Source organism: Capra hircus, chromosome 5 (genome assembly GCF_001704415.2).
Source record: "Capra hircus breed San Clemente chromosome 5, ASM170441v1, whole genome shotgun sequence".
In the NCBI taxonomy this organism is placed as follows: Eukaryota; Metazoa; Chordata; class Mammalia; order Artiodactyla; family Bovidae; genus Capra; species Capra hircus.
The window spans coordinates 30,427,071-30,443,233 of record NC_030812.1 but is presented as its reverse complement, the minus strand read 5'-3'; the positions used below and the strand labels follow the sequence as shown (position 1 = coordinate 30,443,233).

Here is a 16,163-nt window from a genome sequence, read left to right as displayed (position 1 = left end):
TCCCCGGGTCCACTCAGACCTCACTGATCCCACCGACGGCGAGGGTGACGGGACGGAGTCGCTTGTATTTAAAATGTTCTTTTTTTTATTTGTCGTTTAAAAACAAACTTGGAAGAAGCAAAATCCAAAACTTGCCCTTTGCCTCTTGCAACATAAATTATGTACAGTTCAGAATGATCGCTGATACAAAACATGCCAAGGACAGGGGCGCTGGGGTTGGAGGGAGAGAGGGCGCTTTAAAAAAGGGAATCATTTCATCCGTTGTTACGAAGGACCAACCTTGCTGTACAGGATACACACAACACAAAATAAAGTCTTCACGGGATTCACACTTGTCAGAGATTTATTTTTTAAAAAGGGGGAGGGTCCTGGAGGTGAGGGGAGAAGACCATAAATGGGAAAAAACTGAAAATTGAATATGTGCAAGTGTAAACCAACCCAAAGTACAAACATGGGGGGGCGAGGGGGAGGGAGGGAATTCTGATGCAATTATACAGGCGGGGTACTTAAAAAAAAACCAACAACCAAAATTCCAACCTTGTAGCTTGGGTCTGAGTTAGTTTATATAAAAATTAAAAACTGTATAAGGTTTCTTCACTAAATTCTACAGGACTATCAGATACCTAGCATATGCTTACAAAGTCTGCCCCATCCCCTTTTCCCAATCCCAGGGCCCAAGCCCCAATCAGAGCCTGACTGGCAGGAGCCAATCTCCCCTTCCCTGTAACCTAAACCTTCTGCTCTTGGAAAAGGAACATCCAATGGCTATGGGGGCAGAAGCCCAGTCTCCCCACTGTGATCTCATTACAGTGGTTTCTGTGGGGGTGGGGGATGTTATTCTCTTAAACATTTGCAGCTTGAAACAGTTGAGGAAGCAGCTTAAAAAAAAAAAATTTCCCTACCCCCATCAATCCGCAACCCCCCAAATTCAAAAACAAACAAAAACAAACCTAAAATCACAACAGCGACCGTGCTCCCCCTCCAGCAGGCCCACCCATACACCACCACCAAGCCCACCCCCACACTCCAGACATTTGATTCTTGAAAATATTAATTACAAAATGCCCTTTGCCCACAGCCCCTAGGAGAGAACTGCATATAAGCTTCATCTTCATCCCCATGGCTCCCTACCAGAGAGGGGTCTGGGGCCTCACCCACCCCCTGACCTACCCCTACCCCCAGGAAGAGGTTCAACTGCAGCACAAGCTTGGGCAGAAAGGGGAAGGAAAGGGAGGCAGGGGAACCCATTACCCTCTGGCTCCCCCTGGGGCCAGCTCACTTTTGTGCGTTATAACATAGTCCAACTATACAAAAGGGGGTGGGAATCGCCCAGCCTCTATACCCCCACCTTACAGCAGTCACAGCCAGGGGGTGGGGAGGAGGGGGTGAGGAAAAGGGCGGTAGGTTGGGTAATGGAGGGGGCTCCCCCACAAGGGGAGCTCCATGTATCCGCCCCACACCCCCCTACCATTTATAAACTGGTTTTGTAAAAAGAAAATAGATATATTTATATAGAATATATAAAGCACAAAAATTAGTAGTTTTACATTTGCTCTCCCCGGGGGTCGGGGGAGAGGGGAGGGTTCTCACCTCCAGCCGGCTCCCCCATGCCCCACAAGACTATGTACAATCCCATGTATAAATAGATAAATACCCCCCACCCTCCCCGCGCTGACACTAAGCTCCCCCACCCCCACATCACCACCCCTTCTCACCAGACCAGCAGCAGTTTGGTGACTGAGGGAAAGTGGGAGCTCCGGGCCACACCCTGCCTCACTGGGTATGGGCATGCCACTCAGGGATAGCCCTCACCCTACCACCCACCCACCCGATCCAGGGGCTGGAGGGCAAATGGGCTCATGATGGGGTTGGGAAAACAGGAGGGAGATACTCTGGTCCTAAGCACGCCCCTCCTGCCCCCATGTCCAGATGGAGAAGGAAGTCCTAGAGCAACTAGGGGCCAGTCATCCCCAATCTTCATCATCATTAGCCTCAACCACCATCCCATGCCCGTAATTAAAAACAAAGATGGATTTTTTGTTGTTGTTTTTTCTTCTTCCTCCTACCCCCCTTCCACCCACTCAGAAGAGGGCAGTGAGGTGGGGGAGAGGGTTGGGGCAGTAGGGGGCTTGGAGAGGGTCTCACATTTCAAAACAGCAAAAAATCCAACACTTAAATGAGGTAGGTGTGGGTGCGGGGTCTCCTTGCCCGGCTTGCCTGGCTTGCCCTCCTGGGCAGCTGGGCGCCTCTTTCCCATTCATGTTGCATTTGTCAGATTGGAAAACAAGGAAACACAACCCATAGAGAGACAGAAACACAGAGGAGAAGAGGGAGACAGAGACAGATTGAGAGGGAAGGGGATGGGGGTGAGGGTTGGGGCAGGACCCGGCAGGCAGGGCCAGGTGTGGGACCCGGCCTTTGGGATTGTCAAGCTTAGTCAAGTCTCTTTGCAGCCTTGAGTTGGGCCAGAGAGGTCGGTGGGAGCAGCAGGGCTGTGAGGCCCGGCCACACATCCTCCTCCCTCCTCCCTGCTGCCTCCCAGATGCTTCTGGGTAGTTCCCGGCCCATATCCCCCTCAAACCTGAGATGCCCAATGGCTGCTTCTGTCTGGCCCCTCCTGGAGCTGGGGGCAGAGATGCCAGCCTGGGGGCCGGTGGCGGGGAAGAGGGTCATCCCTGGTGCCCAGGGTGGGCTTGGCCTAGGGCCCTCTGCCCCAGCCTCCTGCTCCAGGGGCTCCGGTCAGCCGGCAGCCCCAGCCCTGGGTCCTGGCTCTGGCTGCTACCTCTCTTCCCCCTCATCCCTTTCAGGGAAGAGGTTGGGGGTGGGGGGACTCCCCTGCCTGGTAGCCTCAAAGCTTCTTAGTTCATCCATTTCCGACAATTCCAGGCTCCACAGTGGCAGGGGATCTTGTGCTGATCGTCCTCAAAATCAAACTGATAGTCATATGTCAGCTGGAAAGAGAAGAGGGCACAATCAAGGCCAGTCCGCCAGAGGAAGTCGGGGAGGGCAGTGGCCTTGGGACTGGACTTTCAGCAGAGAAGAGGGAGCTGCTCTGTCACTCACTAAGAGAGGCTTCCTCTTACCTCCTCTCCTTTGGGGATTCGCCGGCTGGAGATGATGATGATTTTGTCCTCCTTGTCAAATGTCACAACTTCCGCCACACAGTTAGGGGCACAAGAATGGTTAATGTACCTAGGCAGTGGGACAAAGGCAGAAATATCAAGCTACTGAGTTGGATGATGCTGGTTCCTTGTTGGCCCGCCCCCAGGGTGCCACCCTGAGGGACTCCTAAATCCCTTCTTGCTCATCCCTCTCTCACCTGGCGGGGCCTCCGGTCAACGTAGCATCAATGACATGTTCGTTGTTTATTCGAAACATGTAGATGCCTCGATTCTAGAAAGGCAGAGGTTGCAGAAGGGGCAAGAATATCAGAGAAGGGCAGCAGAGGTGGTGGTGGGGTCAGGTGGTGGGCTTGGGCAGAGAGCTCATCTTTATTTCTTACTCTTCCTTTCTCCTGCCTCTCCCCTTCTCTTCCCACAGCAGCTTTCCACCTGCTCCTCTGGCCCCAGTCCTGCCCCTGCCCCTTGGCTAAATGCACCATGATAGCCCCTCTGCCAGCCCATACCTGCTCCTCATAGATTTTCTCCCTCCGGTTGGCCACTTCATTGCGAATGATGGTGCCAATGTACTCGATGACCATTGTGTGCTTTTCTAGGTCCTTGGCTGCATAGAGACCCAGGCCCTGGATACGGGATCGAGCCAGGTAGACATTGTTCTTCCACTCAGTGCGCAGCCGCCGGTACTGAGATGACTTGGAGTGCACAAACTGCTTGCTGTACGGGGTGTTGGTCTCGCCTGTGAAGGTGCTCTGATATGCCTTGGACATGCTGGTGCTGTTCAGAGTGTGGGGCCTGGGAGGTGATACAGTCCACAGTCCATGACAAGACAGCTCTAGCCCAGACCAGGCACACACCACCCGCTTCCTCCCTGGGATGTGTAACACTCCAATGAGGGCGCGTGCTGCCTTGGGAGTGGAGTAGAGGCACCCGAGTCTTGGCTGTGGTGAGGCAGCAACTAGCTACGGGGACCCTTCCAACACCCTGTGTGGCGGAGAGAGCCCAGGATGGCGGGGTGGGGTGTGAAGGGAGGGGAGGGGCACTGATTCCCCTACACTGAGCCTGCTCTCCCATCTCCCCGCCTTCTACCACCCTCCTGCCAAACCAGACTCAAGGCCATGCTCACGAGCAGCCCAGGCCTGGAATTTAGGCTAACGGATTTGTTCAAATCTCTGAGTCCTATCTCCTACTCATGCTGGAAGCTCCGCAAACGGGGGCCATGTCTACCATACTGGGCTGGATTTGAATTAAAACTGGCCCTGAATTCACAGCCAAATGGTGGTATCCTTTCCTTTCTTTAGACTGTTCCCTTTCTCCGCCATAACATTGGGCTCTGTGCAGATGGCTCAGTGCAGGGGAATGACTGCTGCCTAGCAGGATGCCTTTTCACCACCCTAGGGCACCAGCCAAGTTCTTGCCCATCCCAGAGCAGTGGTTTTCAAACTGACTCTTTCTCATACAGCAGAAATCTTGTTTTTTTTTTTTTTTTTTAACAAAACATTACAGGAATGCCAATACATAAACTAGATGGAAACGGAACTCTCCTGGTTGAATCCAATATGGGGAAGGGGAGAGTTATGCATGGAGAGGGCCAAGTTCTGCCCACTCAGTTTATGTGTTCCAGGGCTTTCTGAAACACAGTTTGAAAACCACTGGTGTAGAGCATCAGGGACCAGGGCTGGCAGGGCTAGAGTTTGACGCTCTACAACAGCCCAAAGAGCAACCGAAGACCTTCAAGAAAGCCCTCCTCTCATGGATTCTGCCTCCCTCTACCCAGGGACCAAGGTCAGGCTACCGTGGTACACAGCAAGAACAGTGAACCACAAGTCAAGAGGTAAGGCTCTGGTCCCAGCTGTGACCTTTGTCTAGTCACTTAACCTTTCTGGGTCTCAGTTTTCTCAGCTGTAAATGGGGATAATACCACCTGCCCTACCTACCTCATAAGGTTGTTGTGAGGATCAAATGAGATAATGGATGTGAAAACGCTTTGAAAAAAAAAGTATAAAGTGCTATACAAATGTAAGGTTTTATTATTTTTTTCTATTATATTCCTAATTATTTATTTTTGACACCAACTCAGCCTGGGGACGGGAAGGTGAATCTAGCACTCATGGGGCATCTGTCTCAGGCTGGGGAGAATCACAGGCCCCCTGGAAGCAACACAGGAGAGGAAGGTGGCATCTGGGTCCTTTATACATAAGATCTCACCACCGTCTACCCAGAACCTCCCCAAGGGCCATTCCCAGGACACCCGAGAAGTGTCCCTAGATGCAGGTCAACCCCAAGCACCTGAGAGGCTGGGGAGGAAAAGGATACCCTAGTGATACCTGTATACCCTCAAGTCAGGAGGCTAGAGTGAACCCCCAGTCTTTCTGAGGGAACTCTGATCTGTAACCCCAAACACTCGTAATTAGCCAGAGGGCCCTACCAACCGCATACCCACAACCCTTGGTCCAGCCCAACAAGCTCACCGTTTGTAGTGTGTGAGGATTTTAGGCTCTGACCGAGCACAGCCAGTGGGGTTGATCATGAGCGGTAGCTCCATCAGGGGGTGGCGTCCATAGCGGAATAAATAATTTTGACAGCTTTCCACTCCAGGCAGCTGTGGGCACAGGTCACATTCACTTCAGCCTGAGCACTTCTGGGGCAAGACCAACATTTCCAGGGCCCTCCCGGCCCCCGGCCCCCAGCCACCAGCCGCCAGCCCCCGGCCCTTTCCTTACTGATTCAGCTATGCGCAGCACGGCGTGCACTGTCAGCCCAAAGAGCTCCTCTCCTTTCAGGTACTCGGGGAAGAGACGCAGCATGTCGGCCTCTTTCCTCATGGCTGCCACAGGCTCAATGATGCGATTCCAAACGGCTAAGAGACAAGGAAAGACAGCAGCCCTCAGAGGCAACTTCTGCTTATTGACCTCAGCCCTAACCTCCATCCGATGCTAGGGTGGTTTCTGTAGCCTGCCCACCTTGCTATCAAGAGGGTGTGTGGCTCTTCAGGAACCTCTCTTGGCCTCCCAGTCTCAGTCTCCCTCAACAAGCCAGGAGGTTTCCCACCCTGGAGGGGCATCAGAGAGCCTTGTGACACAGAAACATGAACCCAGGGCCCAAGATACCCAACACAGTCCATGTACCTTACATGAGAGCCAGACCAACTCAAGCTCCAGGCATGTTCTGGAGTGACGAGACTTAGGTTCAGGTTCTAATACTGGCCATGGGGCCCTTAAGGCAAATATTGGGTTGGTGAAAAAGTTTGTTTGGGTTTTTTCTAAAACCTGAACGAATTTTTTTAGCTAACCCACTACTTAAATCTCTCCACTACTCAGTTTATGTATAAACTTGGCATAATAGTAGTACTTACCTTGAGGGGTTGCAGGAACAAAATAATTTAGACAAACCACTCAGCTCAGTTTGTGGCACATAATACATGCTCACTACAACGTTAATTCTGTTACTTTTACCATTAATACCGAAACCAAGATCAAAAGATTTTATCCAGGGGAAAGCAACCGTAAGGAACTCAAGCCTAAAATGAGATTGGGTAAACTGGGCAACAGGGTCTCAGACTTGTATCCTTTAGATCCACTGAGATTAAGAAAAGGAGCTGGAATATGTATAGTCAGAGAAGCAAAGTATCTTCAGTTACACAGAGAATTCAAAGTGGCTGAGAAAGGCCAAAACACTTTCTCTGGAGAACTTCAAGAGACCTCTACCTGCCGGAGGTTGGGGAACAAGATCACTCAATAAGGAGCCTGAAAGTCTCGTCTCAACATCGGAAAGGTGACTCTGGGAGAAACTCGTCCAATGCTATACTATGGCTACAAGGGTCCTGTGCTTACCCTGGGGAGAGGCGTCCGTGAAGACCATGTCCTCCAGGCCCTGCTCCATGACTTTGATCACAAACTCCGGCCGCCCATTGTTCTCGCCGATGGAGCAGCGGTAGCAGCAGCGACGGTTGTTAGTGCGGAGGCTCCAGTAGATGCGCGTGGCCTCGTAGCCCACTGGATAGAGGGCGGTGGCACTGTGGAAGTCGGCCATCTGGTGGGGCAGAAGCTGTCCAATGGCATGGAACACAAGGCCGCCCACCCGGAACATGTGCAGCCGCTCTCCCCGCTGGATGATGCTGGCAATCTGCTTCACCTCATCCCGCTCGATGTAGACCCTCCGGAAGACAGCAAAAGAGCTCAGCTCCTGCTCACAGGGCCCTTTGATCTTATGCATTGGACACAGCATGGTCTTGTCCTTGAAGAACATGCACTTGGCGCGGATGGCACAGGCAAAATGGTAGACGTTGGGGCAACGCATTCGATTGCAGCTGCTGGTGGCACCGGTGCGCTGGCACAGGGAGCACTTGGTGAGCAGGCCTCGGTGCAGGGCAACCTCCACGTTCATCAGCGCCCCGCCCTGGGTCTCATATACCTCTGTGGACCACAGGGCACAGTTGAGGTGCACCCACAAGTCCAAGTCCAGGTTCAGCAGGCGGGCAGGCCCATCCGTGGCCCCATCCCCCTCCTCATGACAGAAGCAGCAGCGCCGCATGTCTCGAGGCACCTTGTCAGGTCGCAAGGCTGTGCCGAGCTGTTCCATGAACTCAGCCACTTCCCGCTCATCCTCCTGCCGCACACCACCCTTCTGGATAGTCAGCAGCAGCCGGAGCCGCTTCCAGCGCACCCCCTTCCACTTCTTGAGGCGAGGGGGCCGGGAATCTTCACCTTCCTCAGGAGGCCGGGCTCGGGGCTTGGGCCGGGTAGATTCAGGGGACGAGGCCAGTGGCAGAGGCGAGGGGATCGGTGGCTCAGCTGAGGGTTCAGCTGGAAGTTCAACCAAGGGTTCAGCAGGGGGGCTGGCAGGAGAGGGTGCCAGAGGGGAAGGGGGTGGGGAGGGTTCTTCAGGAGGTGGGGCCGAGAGCTGTCGCACATCCAGGTTGGAGACGTTGTAGGTGTAGCTGTGCTGGGTGGGGGGCTCTGGGGCAGGGCTCTCCTATGGGAAGATAGGAGAGCCCTGTACCGTTAGTGCTGGCTCCTCAATTAACTAGTCACCTCTCTCCTCCCACCCAGATTCCACTTGCCCCAAAGCCCTCTGCCTCCTCTGTCCTAGCCAGATACCCACCCTGTCTTCTTCCAACAGACCCACCTGTTTGAGGAGACTCAAGATGTCTAACTGACTCTTGAGTGTATAGCCAGGCAACACAGCATCAAACTGCTTCAGCCAATCAGGGCCAGCCTCTGGGCTCTTGCCTCCCAGACTCTTTTCTTTCCCACCTGCAGGAAGAAGGGGTCAGAGACTCCCACCACTATCACTCCCTGCGGGCCCCAAGGAGTTTTTCTGCCATACTCACCAGGGCCCTCAGCCTCCCCCTTCTTAGGCTCGATGCCAGCCCGGGCAGGGCTCTCTGGGAACAGCACCTCATAGGAATTGGGGATCTTCATGCTCAGCAGCTCTGCCACTGCCACCATCATGCCATTCAGGTTCTGCCAGGGCAGGAAAGGGGATACGACAGCCAAGTCGGCAGAGTGGCAGCGTGAGAACCATCACCAGCTTGGTGGGGACCACGACACCCGGAACGCAGCTCCCTAAGCGGCCTGTCAGTCCCGCCCCTGAGCCATCTGGCTTCTTCCCATGCACCTCCTTTAAAGGCAGCCTTTCTCAAATCACTGTGGGCATTACCGGGAGCTCATAGCAAGAGACCTGCGGCAACTGGGCTTAGGAAACGACACACTGCGTCCACCCCTTGTAAATCAGTACACGTTAGCAAAGTAAAGGATCTGCAGAGCCTTGTAATAAAGAAAACTGTTTTGCTATTTTAATGGAGATTTCCAACTTCCTTTGATCACAAGACCCTGATAACATTTTCAAAAAAACAGAATTCCATGCAATGTGACTGGGGGGACATGTTTGGTAGCACTTTACCCCTGAACTGTGAGCTCCTTGAGGGCAGGGCAGCCCCTTGTGCTACATTTTCTCTAATCCCACACTCCGGCTCAGGCTTTCATTCACAGGAGGTCCTCAATACACAGGTTTAAATGACTGGATTTATCCAGAGAAGCTCCTGGGACTGCCCTCTGACTAGCATCCTCTCCTGGCCCCGAGGCATCCCCAGGACATACCTTGGCGGCAGCAGCAGAAACCGTCAGCATGACTGACACCTCGCTTCCTTTGCCCTTTTCCCAAGTTGGGGCAGGCAGCTTCCTGGTGGCCTCCAGATCCAGGACCCCATAAGGTTTGCTCTCTGGGAAGACTGAGTGACAAAGAAGGACCTGTGTAAGCTCCAGCTACCTCACTCCCTGACCTCTGACAATGCAGCCTGGCCAGGCCAGGCCGGGTCCAGGCCCAGAGTCACCTCTACCTGGAATGCTGGCCCGAGGAATGATGGGGATGACAGGGGAGAGAGCCCGGTCATCCTGTTCCCACCGGCCTGAGCCCAGCTGAGGGAAACGGGGGGCCTCCTCCCCCAGGATGCTCTCAGGGGATGAAGCTGGCACGATGCTGTCAGGAGAATCGCTGTCCTCATCACTCTCCATCCTGTGGGCCGAAAGTAGACACTCACTGCCTCAGCCCAGCAGGTGCCCCCTCCCAAATCTAGAGATTTGTGGATGTTACAGCTCTATTTGAAATCTGCCATTGGTCAAAAGAAGAAACAAGGGAAAATGAGGAACTGGTCCCCCACCTCAATTCCTCATCCCCATCTCTGCCCCTTCCGCACCTGACATCCTCAGTCTGATTGTGAGGGGGCGTAGGCAAAGCGGCCAGCAGGTCGAGACTTTTCACTTCTGAAGCATCTGCAGGGTAGGTAGGAGAAGAAAAGTCAGGCTGAGGTCAGGCCAGAGCTGCTGGTGCTTTCTCCCACATGTTTCAAGCCTAACGGGTACAAGATCTAGCTCAGTTCTATGACCACTATCTACTCATCCAACCATCTACCAGTTTGGGGTACATGAGCTATAAATTTATTGAGCCTTTCTAAAGAGGGTACTCTGCAGTGTACGCTCATTGGTTATAGTCTTTCAACAACTCCATTAAGTATTATTTTTATTTTAGAGTGAGAAAATTGAGGCTCACACAAGTCAATCAAGTTACTTGGCTGCAGAAACACAGCTAAATGAATGCAGGAGCCAGATTTCAAATGCAGATCTGACTGGAGTTCATACCCTGTGGGTAAGGAAACTTGGTCATTCCTCAAAAACAAAAGCTTCATTAATATTCTCCCTGCCCTGCTGCCTTTGCTCTGGACTCCAGAAGCCCCTCCTTGGCTCCAACAAATCAGTCTCGAAGAAGCCCTTCCTATCTCAAGGATCATCTGTTGTGCATTCACACAGAGCAACACACAACCCACTCCTACCTCGAACCCCACCACAGGACCCTAGCCACCAAGGTGGGGCCGAGAGGCGCCCACTCTGCTCCTGACTTACCCCTCAGCACCCCTTCAGTATCCCGGGCAGAGGCGGCATCCTTGGGGTGCTCCCCCAGCTCTTCAGATGGAGTGACGCCATTAACCATCTTCTGCTGCACCGATGGGGGTGGGGTGGGGGGCAGCGACGAGGGTGGTGTCGGCGGGTTACTCAGGTTATTCTGGGGGCGGGGTGGGGTGTTGTGTGCAAGATGGCATAGGGAGACTGACATAATCTCCTGGCCCCAACTCTATCAGCCCTTTGCTCAAGTCTGCCACCCCCAACTCCACCTCCTCAAGAACCTCATCATCCCCAAAAGGTACTGCCATTTTTCTGACCTTGGTAAGCAGCTGGGAATAGTAGTCAGGGCCCGTGGGCAGCACCCCACTTCCGAAGGCCCCTCTCAGCTGGCACTGCCCACTGATCGGGCAGCCACTGCCAAAGGGAGCAAAGAGGCTAAAGTTGGCGGTGATGGTAGGCTCCGTGAGGGGCAGCAGGGACAGCTCCTAGAAGGGGCAAGATGACAAGGTTGGAATCCCACAGCATGTACCTCTCTGCTACTGCACAGCTGGGGGCCAGGCTGCCCCTATCCTGGGATGGGACCAGGGGACTGGCTCCTGGGGGTCACCTGTTTCAGCTGTTTCAGCAAGGCCTCGCTGGCCCTGACCCCGTCCTCCTTCCGCAGCTTCTTTCGGGAGCTCACCAACCTGTCGCTTGCCTTCTGTACCCGCTTGGGCTTCGGTGTCAAAGGCTTCCTTGCTGCTGTATCCTAAGCCGGACAAACCCAGAGTGAAGGCCACCGTGCGCCTCAGAGCCCTCACCTCTGGTTTCACCCAGACCTGCTCGCTCTGCCCCTGGGCTCCAGGCCCCACACTGTCTGCTCCACTTTTAACTGGAGTACTCACCTCCTTGGTGCTGGGGGTACCCTGCAGTTTCTGCTCCAGCCCAGCAAGCTTGCTGTCAATGTGCCCGTTGATCTCAGCTCGCAGCCCCTCGGGCCCCCGCCCAGTACTGAGTTGCACATTCTTTGCTCGTAGAAGCTTCTGCAAGAGCAGATGCCCGGCTTCTGAGCGGGGCCCTGCCAGCAGGAGGTGGTTGCTGGTACCTGGTGTCCCTACAGGCTCCCCGTTGGCCTCCCTCTTCACCGCCTGGGACCCCAGGGCACACGGCTCTTCCCGAGGCTCCTGCTTGATGTTGAGATGTGGTGGCTCAGGTACCACCTGCCCATTCACCTGGTCCAGATGCCCAGGTACCAGGCTGCTTTGCTCCAGCTTCTGGGCTTCCACTAGGTGGTCTGGGGGGTCCCAAGGTCCCAGTCCCTTGCCAAAGAAGGTATCCGCAAGCTGGGCAGCAGCAGGTGAGACCCTCCCAGGAGGAAGCTCCAAGGGTGGCCCCTGGGGCTTGGGGGTTCCTGGCTGGGTGATAGGGAGCTGGGCCTCTGAGGGGAGCTGGGAGCTAGGGGAAGGTAATTGGGAGGAAGGTCTCTTTGGCTCTTGGGGGCTGGATGGTGGAGGTGTGGGATGGACAGGGCCAAGAACTGGTCCTGTGGATAAGGCTCCTTGTGGGGCGGGGAGTCGGGGTGGGCCCTGAGGTCGAAGCCCGGCCCCTAGCTCCTGAAGAGGGCCTGTCTGGGATCCAGGGAAGCCCCCAGGTTGGGGCTGGCGGCCCAGGAGGCCTTGGAGGGGAGAGGGCTGGGTCCCAGGCTCCGGGTAGGGTGGGGCCTGGCGTGCTGCCTGACTCTGCTGTAGCTGCCTCTGCATGAGAAGCGCGTGGAGCTGCTGCTGCTGCTGAGGACTCAAATGCCGCAGCTGTGGGTTTTTGGCCAGGACTCCTTGGAGCTGTGCCCGAAGCTGACCCACTGTAGGCATGACCCCAGCCCCTGGCAGGCTCTGGCCAGACTGTGGGACAGATCCCGGCTTGGCAGGCTGTGGCCCTATGTTATTTTGCATAGGCCGCTCTAGTCCAAGGGGCTGTTGGGAGCTCAGAAGATTCTGGGTCACGGATGCAGGCTGTTCCCCTAAGGAAACAGAGGATTGGGCCAGTAGGTGGGGCACAGACGGGGCCTCAGATGATCCACTTCCTGGTTGCCCATGGCTTCCTGCGCCTGCTGTGTGGAGCAAGTTAACTGGCGGCTGCTGTTGTCCTGGGAGCCTCAGAGGTGGCTGCAGCTGCAGAGAATTGGGCTGAGGCTGCGCCTGGGGCTGGACAAGCAGGAGTTGTGAGTCCCCAGACAGTGAGGGCTTCACCTCTCCTGGTTCAGTGGCCACGGACTCTGGTACAGTCCCCATTGGTAAGGGCCCTCCCTGATGTGTGGAGGACCCCTCACTGGCCTCTGAAGGAAGAGCCGTCTCTACGATGCTTTGTTCCTTGCCCGTTAGGATGAGGGTTGGGCCCAGGGCTCCGGGGCTAGAAAAGTGTTGCAGAGGCTTGGCTGGCATGCCAGGGCCAAGTGTCATCTGTTGCTGCTGCTGTTGCTGTTGAGGAGACAGTAAAGCTCGACTCTGGCTCAAGAGGCCCATCTGCTGCTGCTGTTGAAGCTGCTGTTGCTGCTGCTGCTGCTGAAGCTGCTGCTGCTGCTGTTGAAGCTGCTGTTGCTGCTGCTGCTGTTGAAGCTGCTGCTGCTGCTGTTGAAGCTGCTGTTGCTGCTGCTGCTGTTGAAGCTGCTGCTGCTGCTGTTGAAGCTGCTGCTGCTGCTGCTGAAGCTGCTGTTGCTGCTGCTGCTGCTGAAGCTGCTGTTGCTGTTGAAGCTGCTGTTGCTGCTGCTGTTGCTGTTGCTGTTGCTGTTGTAACTGCTGCTGCTGCTGTTGTAGCTGCTGCTGTTGTTGAAGCTGTTGGTGTTGTTGAAGTTGCTGCTGCTGCTGCTGTTGCAACTGTTGCTGCTGCAAGGCGGCCATGGGCTGAGCACCCAGTTTGGGCTGCCCATTGTGTGGCATCAGACCCTGCTGAAGATGGGAAAGCCCAGCCATGGATCCTTGCTGTTGGTGCTGTTGCTGCTGCTGGGATGTGACCAGCCGGTGTCCCATTAGGCCCTGACCCTGCTGTGCCATCTGGGGAGAACTTAGCACCCGCGGCTGGGTCAGGAGCACCTGTCTGTGAGGGCCCTGGGGGCCCAAAGCTCCAGGGTGTGGTTGCTGCTGCTGCAATACTGCCACCTGGGCAGGGCCCAGCATGCCCTGGGGCCCCTGGGGTGGTTGGGGGGACAGCTGCTGGACCAAGAGGCCCTGGTGGCTGCTGGGAGGCAGAAGGCCCTGGGGCTTGGGACCCAGAGCCTGGTTTGCCTGTACTCCTGGACCCTGCTGCTGTTGCTGCTGGATTGCCACCTGTCCTAGGAGATGCTGCTGCTGCTGCTGTTGCAGTTTCTGGGCCAGCTGCATGCGCTGCTGTTGGAGCTGCAGCTGCCTTTCCTGTAAAAGCCTCGAGTCAGGTCCCAGGCCTCGAAGAGCAAGGTTGCCAGGGAAAAAGCCCCCTGAGGGGCCAGCCAGGGCCCCAGCTCCACCAGAATGTTGCTGTTGCTGCTGTTGGGCCAGGGTGGTGTTGAGGAAGGGGCCACCAGGCTGTCCAGGTAGGGCCATGCCCCCGGGGGTCAGGCGAAGACCTGCAGCTTGCCCCCCAGGGGGTCCTTGAGGTGGCTGCAGCCCATGGCCTGGGAGCAGCTGACCAGGAAGCTTGGTGAGTAGTCGGGGACTCTGGGAAGGGCTAAGGGCAAGTACGGCTGAGTGCTGCTGCTGTTGCTGCTGCTGTTGCTGCTGCTGCTGCTGCTTATTCCGATATTCTGCCATTAAGTTAGTGTGCTCCTTCTGCTGCTTCCGGACCTAACACGGGAAGGTTAGGGAGGTCAGCAGGGAGGTTCCCCACCTGTGCCACCCTTCTTCCCAGGTTCCTGGTTGCTAGGTTGAAGTCTGCCTTCCCTACCTGATCCAGCTGTTTCTGGATCTTGCTCTGTTGTTCTGTAACCAGCTTCAGCTTCTCAGCATCAGCCTCGGGGAACTCCCGGCCAGCCTTCTTGGCAGTGCGCTGCTTGGCACACAGGGCTTTCCGGGACTTGCGGTGCACCCCTATCTGCTCCTCTAGCACCTTCAGTTGCATTTGTAGGAGTTGCTGGGTATGGAACAGCCACTCCTCATACTGCCGCTGGTCAGCCTCATCTGGGAAAGGAAGTGGACGGGTGTCAGGGGATCCAAACCCCTCTTTCCCCAAGCCACTTCCTTGCACATTCCTCCCCATCACCATACTCACTGATCACTCCCTGGGCAAAAGTGGGTGGATTGGGACGAGGCTGGGAGGAGTCACCGGCACCCCGTTCCTGGGATGAGAAAGACTGTTGAAGGGTCATTGTTCTGTACCAGACCCTAAGAAGGGTGGCTCGAAGGCATAGAAGCCAAGTTCCTGCTCCCACCAGACCATTTACCTGGCCACTCCCAGCTGCCACGTGGTTCTGCAGATCACTGCCGGGCCCCCCTGAGAGCCTCTGAGCTAGCAGGGACACTTGCTGCCTGGAGTCCGCCAATGCAAAGAGGATGAGTTAGCAATGGGGAAAGTTGAAGGGCAAAGAGGTGGGGAAAGTTGAAGGGCAAAGAGGTGGGACAAGTAGGAAGGAGGATCATGAAGAATAGGGGAAGGACTGGAAAAGGAAAAAGCCAATGCTCCCATCCCATACATCTTACCTGTTCATACCAGGTGCCACTCCAATGCTGCCCTGAGCCATCACCTTCTTGATGCCTTTCAAAGCCACCATCTTGGCCTTTGCAATAGGATCAATGATATCTTCTGCAGCGAATTTGTCCAGGTCTAGAGACAGAAGAGCCAAGTGAGCCTGGCATTGAGGTCAATGTCTGGTATTGCAACTCCTTGACTTCCACCAAGCCAAGCAGAACAATGACATGGCATGGTGGAAAGACCACTGGACTAGGAGCCAGGTAGCATAGGTGACTCAATTCTATTATTCACAGGACACATAGCTGTTTTTACTTGCATGGTATTAGGAAAAGGTACTCAGTAAATATTTACTGAATCAATGTATTAAAGTCATTTCACCTCTATGAGCCTCAGTTTATTCTTCTATTTGACAGAGATCATGATTCCTTATTCTGCTTATCTCACGGAGCTACTGAGAAGATCAAATATGACCAGAATACAAGTTTACTTTATGACCTAAAAAGCATTCTTCAAAAGTCATGTTCTTAGGACAACTAACTGCAGCCCAAGAACCCAAGATGTGGGCACAGTGCCAAAGCCTAATGCCAGAGTTGCTTTGGCCACAACACATACCACCTACAAACCACTCTGCCTGTCCAGGACACTGGGTAGAAAAAGAGAAACAAGCAGACACCAAATCATCCTAAAATCTTATACACTGCATATTTCTCCACTACTCAGAAAGCTTAACTGACTCCTTACTTTTAAGATGATTAACCAAACACCTCCTCCTGGTTATTCTGAGGTGGTAAAACAGTTAAAAGGATATGAGGGCCAGGCTTCAAATTCCAACTGTTAGTTGTAGGATATCGAGCAAGTTAATCTTTCTGCCTCAGTTTCCTTTTCTATAAGATAATAATAGGACCTATTACGTGTACACACTGCTATATTTTAAACGGATAACCAAGGACCTATTGTATAGCACACAGAACTCTGCTCTATGTTATGCGGTGGCCGAGATGGGAGGGGACTT

General features: G+C 54.5%; 1 protein-coding gene across 1 annotated transcript in view; it reads right to left on the bottom strand.

Annotated features, from left to right (window-relative positions):
• KMT2D (lysine methyltransferase 2D) overlaps positions 63 to 16,163 on the bottom strand; it is a 40,988-nt gene continuing 24,887 nt past the window's right edge. The window contains exons 36-56 of the mRNA XM_018047847.1: positions 15,160 to 15,283; positions 14,904 to 14,988; positions 14,732 to 14,798; positions 14,408 to 14,640; positions 13,387 to 14,307; positions 11,401 to 13,275; positions 11,124 to 11,264; positions 10,834 to 11,001; positions 10,517 to 10,676; positions 9,814 to 9,889; positions 9,457 to 9,632; positions 9,218 to 9,348; positions 8,449 to 8,581; positions 8,244 to 8,371; positions 6,950 to 8,090; positions 5,840 to 5,976; positions 5,588 to 5,718; positions 3,626 to 3,911; positions 3,320 to 3,393; positions 3,084 to 3,192; positions 63 to 2,951 (exon numbers count right to left, since the gene is read on the bottom strand). Coding sequence (XP_017903336.1) covers positions 2,859 to 2,951; positions 3,084 to 3,192; positions 3,320 to 3,393; positions 3,626 to 3,911; positions 5,588 to 5,718; positions 5,840 to 5,976; positions 6,950 to 8,090; positions 8,244 to 8,371; positions 8,449 to 8,581; positions 9,218 to 9,348; positions 9,457 to 9,632; positions 9,814 to 9,889; positions 10,517 to 10,676; positions 10,834 to 11,001; positions 11,124 to 11,264; positions 11,401 to 13,275; positions 13,387 to 14,307; positions 14,408 to 14,640; positions 14,732 to 14,798; positions 14,904 to 14,988; positions 15,160 to 15,283 — 6,389 coding nt within the window. The 3' untranslated portion in view covers positions 63 to 2,858. The remainder of the gene's footprint in view (positions 2,952 to 3,083; positions 3,193 to 3,319; positions 3,394 to 3,625; positions 3,912 to 5,587; positions 5,719 to 5,839; positions 5,977 to 6,949; positions 8,091 to 8,243; positions 8,372 to 8,448; positions 8,582 to 9,217; positions 9,349 to 9,456; positions 9,633 to 9,813; positions 9,890 to 10,516; positions 10,677 to 10,833; positions 11,002 to 11,123; positions 11,265 to 11,400; positions 13,276 to 13,386; positions 14,308 to 14,407; positions 14,641 to 14,731; positions 14,799 to 14,903; positions 14,989 to 15,159; positions 15,284 to 16,163) is intronic.